Source organism: Artemia sp. Qi Xiang Cuo, chromosome 9, assembly GCF_049724085.1.
Source record: "Artemia sp. Qi Xiang Cuo chromosome 9, ASM4972408v1, whole genome shotgun sequence".
In the NCBI taxonomy this organism is placed as follows: domain Eukaryota; kingdom Metazoa; phylum Arthropoda; class Branchiopoda; order Anostraca; family Artemiidae; genus Artemia; species Artemia sp. Qi Xiang Cuo.
This window is the reverse complement of record NC_142802.1, coordinates 53,820,944-53,829,182: the sequence shown is the minus strand read 5'-3', so window position 1 is coordinate 53,829,182 and position 8,239 is coordinate 53,820,944. Positions and strand designations below refer to the sequence as shown.

At 41.7% G+C, this 8,239-nt stretch overlaps 1 protein-coding gene across 1 annotated transcript; it reads left to right on the top strand.

Annotated features, from left to right (window-relative positions):
- Nucleotides 1–2,951: 2,951 nt before the first annotated feature.
- Nucleotides 2,952–3,479, top strand: LOC148948810 (protein CFDP2-like). Its single transcript, XM_089095024.1, has one exon. It carries the CDS (start codon nucleotides 2,952–2,954, stop codon nucleotides 3,477–3,479), a length of 528 nt encoding a protein of 175 aa, XP_088951150.1.
- Nucleotides 3,480–8,239: the final 4,760 nt, after the last annotated feature.

Below are 8,239 nucleotides of genomic sequence, written 5' to 3'. Positions count from 1 at the left end.
ATACGCATTTCATTGATGCATTAATTGGAAAAAGACATAATAATATTGTGAATGCATTTTTGAAATCATTGCCAATGTATTCATTGTAAATGACCCCCCCCCCAAAAGAGGTAACGTAACAGAGTTACTCCTCACCACATTCCCCTCACTGAATTTATCGAGCGGGGACGATCAGTTTTGTTTTAGCTGTAAGTGAGTTGACATTGGAAACCAAAAAAAAAAATGTTTTATATATGCCCATTGTGCGTGTACGCTCTTGGCAGTTGGACTCAATGTGAGAATTGAACAATTATTGATGACTAATGTAAAAAGTGTAAATTATGTAATCCATGCAAATTTCATAGAGGCTATGCAGTACAAATTATAGGATGTAATTCATTTCTTGAGGAAGTGTTTGACTCTCAACCTAGAGGGCATCTGTGCTCCAATTGTCAGTATGATAAATGTGATCAGTGGGAGAATACTTACCCCGCTATGATCGGAAAGAATTCCAAACGTGATTTTAGTTTATTTCTACGAGATTGGTATTGTCGTGGATTTAAATTATTCTGGGAAGAGGATTCTGGTCTACGATTCAACTGTTGGGGTAACAAGATAATTTGGTTTCTACGTCATCGTTGTAATGACACAGCCTACTATGACTATAAACCAAGTGATTTTTATTTGGCAGTTACCGAATGTGATTCACCATTTGAAAACACTGTATGTGATATTTCTTCAAATAGACAGATTGAAACACGTTAATTTCACAATATGAATGCAAAGAGTATCATTGACAATACAAAGAGATATGACAAGAGTGAAGTTACATTATACTGTAGAAAATGTGACCCTGACATTGCAGTCAATCAAGATCAATATACAGTGAATACAAATGATTTACCGGCATTAGTGGTTCACGACAGTTGCCTATACATCGAAGATGAAGAAATCTAAAGTGAAGATTTAAAGACATTGTTGTATATATATATGCATTTTATTAATAAACAAATTCACAAACATTTTTTAAGCACTTTACTCTTAGGGCACTGAAATCAATACTGTATAGGTCTGAGAGGATATTTTCCACTAGAAATTCGTTCATACGTGGATTGTCACTATAAATGTGGAGAAACTGCTTGTAAGTATAGCCGCGACATTGGAACACAAAATATAGTAGTGCATGGAAGCCACAGCTTTTAGTCGTTCGATCCTGCCCCCTCTTCCGATTTTGAATAATAGTTTTCCCACTGCTCTCAATATAGTTGCTGATGTGAGGTGTGTAAAATGTATAGGGTAGACCAAGAGGATCAAAAAATTCAATCGTCTTCATTGTTTGACAGATGCACAGCCAATGACCCGTCAGCACAGTCGACGGACTGCTATTAACAATAATCAAGATATTGTTGACACTTTGAATTTTTCCAAGAAAGTCCGAGGGTAGACAATAGGATTTGTACTGGGACATGTAGGGGTCCATATTAAATACATTGATTATTTGACTGGAGTTTATGGCGCCAAGTCTAGTAGAACACTGCCTTCGTGAGTGATTTCCCAATAGGTTTCATATTGATTTAGTGAGATTAGTGCAATAATCTCAGCCAATGGGTTGGCAAATGTACACTCCAAACGCACACTCCCCGTACGTACTATACTCATATCTTGTGTTCCAGACAAATCCAGTACAATGATACCATGTGTTTTAGCAAACATATCTTCGGTTATACCATTTTCAAATAGTTGCGAATCATGATCTAGGGTTTGCATGGTCAACTCATACAATGTTCTATAGGATTTATCAAAAGTTAGATTGTAGAGTGGGATCCTGAGATTCCTGAGTAGCTTCTCAGGTGCTTCCCTCAAGCAACTCAGGCGCGTCCCCAGGTGGCGGATAGGGGAGCATCCTTCAGATATGGTGGATACCCTCGGATGTTAAATAAGAGGGCGCGGACCAAGGGGGGACCCAGTCTCTGGGGGTCTTAAATAACCGGTGCACCCTTGTCTGGGGGATATAAATACGGACAGAGGAGGAGGTGAGCCCCTCTGATAGCGATCTTGCTGGGCCTACCGGCGCGTGGATATGTCCCGAAGACGTTAAACTCACCCCCAGTAATGGGATAAATTGCTTGGTGACGCCGTGATGCCCAGTGGGATTATCTTCCCAGCGAGGACAACTGCGAAGAACGGAAGACACACTCCAGGGTGTCAATGGTCCCGGCTAGAAGCAGAGAGGATTGGCTTGCCGTTGCTTCAAAAGCTAGCCATGAAACTTTTCCTCTTTATGAATTATGACTAGGCAATCAATGAGAACACGAAATAGGGCTACCACGTACGGGGAAACCGACGGACAAGCTACCGCGTCCGGGGAAACCGACGGACAAGCTACCGCATCCGGGGCAATCGATGTATTGACAGCCAACAGCGTTGGAAACGAATCAAGGCAACGTTTGACAAGTCCGTCACAAACGGACGCTAGACCGGTTTTATCTACAAAAATCACCACCAGAATCGGCACGTTAAATCTTCAGACACTTTTGAAACCAGGAAAGAAAGACATGCTCCTCCATGAAGCAAACTGCTACAACTGGGACATCATTGGCCTCTCAAAGACTCATCTACCAGGTATCAGCAGAGAACAGATAGGAGATGCAACCCTCTTGCTCTCTGGAAGACAAGATGGCACACACAGACAAGGAGTCGACTTTTTGCTGACAAAAGCAGCAAGGAAATCTCTTCTATCAGTGGTGTCTGTCTCGGAGAGATTAATGATGATCCGACTCAAAAGCAAGTTCAAAAACCTCTCCGTGGTACAGGTCTATGCTCCGGATTCATCAAGGTCGGACGAAGAGTCAGCAGATTTCTACTCTCAGCTCTAGAGCCTTGTCGACACCATTCCGAAGAAAGACATCGTGTTAGTCCTCGGGGACTTCAATGCCATCGTGGGGAGTGACAATAGCGGAAACGAAGGTGTCATGGGCAAGTTTGAGATCGGACAGATCAACGGCAGAGGAGAACGACTCACTGAATTCTGCCGAGATAACGAGCTTTTTATCACAGACACAATGTTCAAGCACAGACGAAAGAGAAAAGTCACGTGGTGGTCCCCCGATGGAAGGACTGCCAACATGACAGATTATATACTGGTATCCAGCCGATGGAAATCTTCATTCACAGACACAGTGACGCTAGGAGGTGGGGACTTTGATAGTGATCACAATCTCCTCATGTCATCGCTTTGCCTAAGATTTAAGGCCGTTGTCAAGCCGAAACAAAAAGTTCCAAGACTCCGGATAGAAGCCCTTAAAGACCTTAAGACGAGACAAGAGTACAGAATGCAGCTCAACGAACGACTGTCAAAGACCTTGCAAGAAACACCTGATCTGCTGAGTCCAGCCGACATCGATCTACTTGTTTCGCAAAGCAGCCTGGCCGTATGCGAGACAGCTGAGCTCGTCCTCGGCTGTAAATCTGCAGAAGACAAGCCATGGATTACCCAGTAGATTATTGATATGTGTACCGAGAAACGAACTCTCCAAAACAAGCAAGATCGGGAAAGCAAGGATAGATTCAAAAACCTTAAACGTCAAATTGAGAAGAAAACCCACCAAGCACTAAAAGACATGATTACTGAAAAATTTAGGCAGTGTGAGGAGGGCTCCCATAGGGGTAACTCACACCTTATGTTCAAACGTGCTAGAGAGCTGACAAACCACGAAGAAGCGAAGTGCCTCGATCTCTTAGATAAAAATGGACACAAAATCACTACTTGTGCCGGAATCCGATATCGCTGGAAAGAACACTTCCTGGAAAAGCTTAATCTCACAGTAAACCCGGATCCTGAAGTGCTTCGAAAGTTCCCAGCACACAGAGATGAGGAACCACCCCCACCACCCTTAAGGTCAGAAGTAGAAGCCGCACTCAAATCCCTCAAGTCAAATAAGGCACCCGGAATAGACGGTATACAGGCAGAACTGCTAAAAGTGGAATCTGATATCGTCGTTGATCTTTACCACAAAATAGTAACAGCTGTATGGGAAATAAAATACTTCCCCGAGTCTTGGTCGAAATCTGTCATAGTGCCCTTGCACAAGAAAGGATCTAAAAGTAACTGCGAAAACTACAGACCCATATTGCTTACTTGCCAACCAGCTAAAATCCTTACGAAAATTCTCCTTGATCGGATCAGAAACCTGACAAGACAAGTAATCCCTGAATATCAAGCTGGCTTCCGTCAAAACCGATCCACCATAGACCAAATTTTTGTGATCAGACAGATTATGGAAAGATACCTGGAATTCGGGAAAGAGCTATACCAGCTGTTTATCGATTTCAAACAAGCTTTCGATCTAATTTGGCGAGATGGCCTATGGCACATCCTGGCACACTACGGTATTCCCACTGACATTATTGACATTGTCAAGAGCATGTACGAGAAGTCGAGAAGCATGGTGCAGACCAGCGAAGGCTTTACTGAAGAATTCTCAACCTCTTCAGGAGTGCTGCAAGGATGCCTACTCTCCCCCACTCTGTTCTGCCTATTCCTGAATGATGTACTGGCACTGGTGCCCAATGACACGGGAGCCCTCATAAGTGGACACCTCTTTGACTTGCTTGCAGACGCCGATGACAATAATCGCCTAAACGAACAACTAGAGGAACTGGAATCAAGCGCTAACGATATTGATCATGCAGCTAGTTCCTTTGGGATGAAAATCAATGCTAACAAGACAAAAGTCATGAAGGTAACGCGGCATACAGATACAGGCCTTCAACCCAGCAAAATTATGATCCAGGGGGAACAGATCGAGTGGGTTGACAATTTCTTTTACCTAGGAAGTGAGCTGACGTCCGAAAACGACTCTTCAAAAGACATTACACGACGCCTCGCCCTTGCCTCAGTCTGCTTCAAGTCATTGCGATCGATCTGGAAAAACAAACATCTGTCGATGAAACTAAAAACACGCCTTTTTCGAGCTGTTGTGGTTCCAGTAGCAACGTACGGAGCAGAGACATGGACCTTGAAAGCAGAAGACAAACGCCGGTTGGCGGCCTTTGAAACGAAATCCCTCAAGAAGCTTGCTGGTATCACCTACCGTGACCGAATATCAAACGAACGGCTATTGTCTTCGCTCAACTATTCCCAGACCATCATGCAGACCATCCAGCTTCAACAGCTTCGATGGTTAGGCCACGTTCAGCGGATGTCCCCAGCCCAACTTCCAAAAATTGCGTTTGAAGGAAGGATTGATGCCTCCCGCCCAAAAGGACGACCTCCCAAGCGCTGGAGGGAAAACTTTCCCAGCCATCCCCTGTCGGTACTCCTTCGGACTGCAGCGAACAGGGAATCGTATAAGAAGCTTTGCCATAGTTCAGTCAGAGGAGAAGCCCCGAGTCGGCCAATCCGGCCGGATGGGAGTTAAGTAAGTAAAAGTAATACCGTTTACTTTGCACACAAGAGATGAAAGTCCAAACATCTCGAATTTATGTGGGCATTCAGTCCACGATCCTATTGCACTAGCGCTTTTTACAAATGCCAAAGCGAGTTTTGATGAAATTTTGCCATTGATAAAGGGTGAGTCGATGAAGGAGCGTGATCCTTTGGCAATATGACGTTCATTGGTATTTTTTGAGGAACAAGTAGTTTAATAATGTTTCCCTTGGCTCTCAGTTTTTCGACTACCAAAGCAACAGAAATCATAACCAGTTGTTTTTGTACATAAGGTATTGCTGAGGCGAGAGAGAGACTTACATCAGGATTGACGACAAGTTCTTTTCTAAATATGAAATAGGAGTGTGCAAGAGTCAGTTTTATATCCACTATAACATTAGGCGGCAGCCATTTGGGTATATTAAATATTTCATGATATATTTTTCCAACTAGATGTAATTCACTAGTTGTAGCATTTTTAAGTGCATCTGTACTATCAGCATTATTAATATATTTAAATACAAAGGAGGTGCCTCTCAATTCCTTGTATGACTTGGGTGTGATCAGCATGAATTTCATATAGCTTGTACAATTTGAGAGATTGTTGCTTGTGATAACAAGCGTGCAATTGATGTAGACACTAATTTGACGAAATAAATTATGTAATATAAACTTTTCATAGGATATTCCATAAGCCCGAATTGGCATTGTATTATCGGATTTACGGACTCTCATTTGTAAATCTATAAATATTGAAGACATGTCCATAAAGTAGACTTCATTGGAATAAATATTAAAGTTTGTATCTTCAGAATGCGGTTATAGAGGATAGTATTTTTCAGATTTTCTACGCTTAACACTGACTTCAACATTTTCCGCATTGAACAGATTAAATGAGGCGGTGATTGAAGGTGGAGAATCTTAATGCGACAAGTAGGACACTTTCAGATAAGAAATTTAGTTTCGATCTAACAATTTTCTTCCTGGGGCTTCTTCTGTTTACACTACGTGTCGGTTTTTTCCTTCTTTTCTTTAACAAGAGGGATGATGTCTTTCGTTTCCGACCTGAGTGGAGACTGATGAGTGATGCATTGTTTCTTGACCTTTTTAAGCCTTTTCCATTTTTTTTTAATCTCTCGCCAAAGGTTCGCGCACTGGACCTAAGATTTTCCGTAGCACTTTTTTTTAAATCCTTGCCAGAGCCCCAATCGTATAGTGTAGAGGATGCAAAATCTATCGCAGCCGGTACAAGATATTTTCTAGCCAGTGGTAGTGAAGAGTGAAACAGCTTAGCAAACCAACTGCCAAGACTGTAGCCAGACATTGACGAGCGACCTTTGTAATAGTCCATTCCATTGCCCTGTTGTCTTGGGCCTAGAGTATTAACATAGCAGTCAATATCAGGACAAGTGAATACCACTTTTTTATTAGACATCTTGCTGTCGAACTATGGGACGAAAATGACATGTTATCACAGCCAAACCTTTCTAAATTGCTAGGGGATCCCCAATTAATCTCTTAGTGTTAACTGACAGAGTTCCAAATAGGAAGTGTTTACGAGAATATACTGAAGATGCTTTATAGTGTAGTGATGAATATGCTCTTGATTGGTTTTTCGTTCAAGAACTCGTAGGAGGGGAACATTTGAATTACCAACCCGAGATGTTTCCACAAATGAAGCGTAGAGAAATATACAAGTGTCTGTGGAGAAGGCAGGCGGGTAGTGAGCAAAAATGAAATTAGTGTTTCCGGAACTTTTACCATTGATTATATTGAGCTTAAAGCCAAGAACATCCTTTAGGTTATCATTGAGAATAACCTTTTCGCTGGCAATAGGTGAACTAATGTAGATCTTGCCCTCCTCCTTTGAATAGTTGAAATGAAAAGCTCCTTTTTTACGAGCGGAAATTCTTTTATTAATAGAACGACATAAATCATTCATACAGGTGAGATCCTCGTAGGGTAATTCAATATATGGATAATCCACCCAATTGATTTTTTGAATTTGTTCTTGATCACTTGAGGATGGTGGCGGCCAATCATAGGGTCTAATTTTTATTTCATATTTACGATATTTTCTCAGGACGTCGTAGGTATTTTTGAGAATGTAGTCGACAAGAGCCACTTCATACTTTCAATTGTCGTCGAATTTGATGGTGGGGGAGAGTTTCGTCCAAAAATCACTTGTTCTATTCAAGTCATTGTTATCTGCATGATTTTATCTAAATCATGAATAAAAGCAGATGTATTTTTCAGTGTACAATATCTTGAAATTAATAGACGAATCGTTCTTATTAATCGTTCAGCCAATGCAGCCTTTATCGGGCTGTGACTATGATAAAGTGTTGTATTATATTTCAATAGAACCTTTTGCACATGGGGATTAACAAATTCACTGCCACGATCCGATTGAATTTTTCTATACGAATCCTGTTCAAGAATACTTTCAATGGCCCAAGCAACTTCAACACCTCTCTTTGATCGTAATGGAATGACATAGGCATAGCGACTAAAGACACTGATTGCCACCAGAATATATTTGTAGGGTGCATTGTGACGCTGTTGAACTGCGTCTAAAGTTAAAAGATCCGTTTGCATTATATGCAGAGGGAAAAAGGCTTTAGTTTGTCGATATTGTTTGCCGCGAAGCCTGTGATTTCGATGCAGTGTGTAACTCGGTTCATTATCTAGATACTCTTTTGCTTTTTCTAATGTGCTGCCGGAGACAACTTTATAAAGCGTTTTGGGAGAACTTAAACTTCCCACTTCACCAATATTTTCATAGACACCTTTCAGAACTTCATCCATTTTGAACGCAAACACGTAGTGTAA

What these genes read in the sequence shown, in the direction of transcription:
- LOC148948810 (XM_089095024.1), top strand. Translation starts at nt 2,952, where the DNA reads ATGGGCAAGTTTGAGATCGGACAGATCAACGGCAGAGGAGAACGACTC.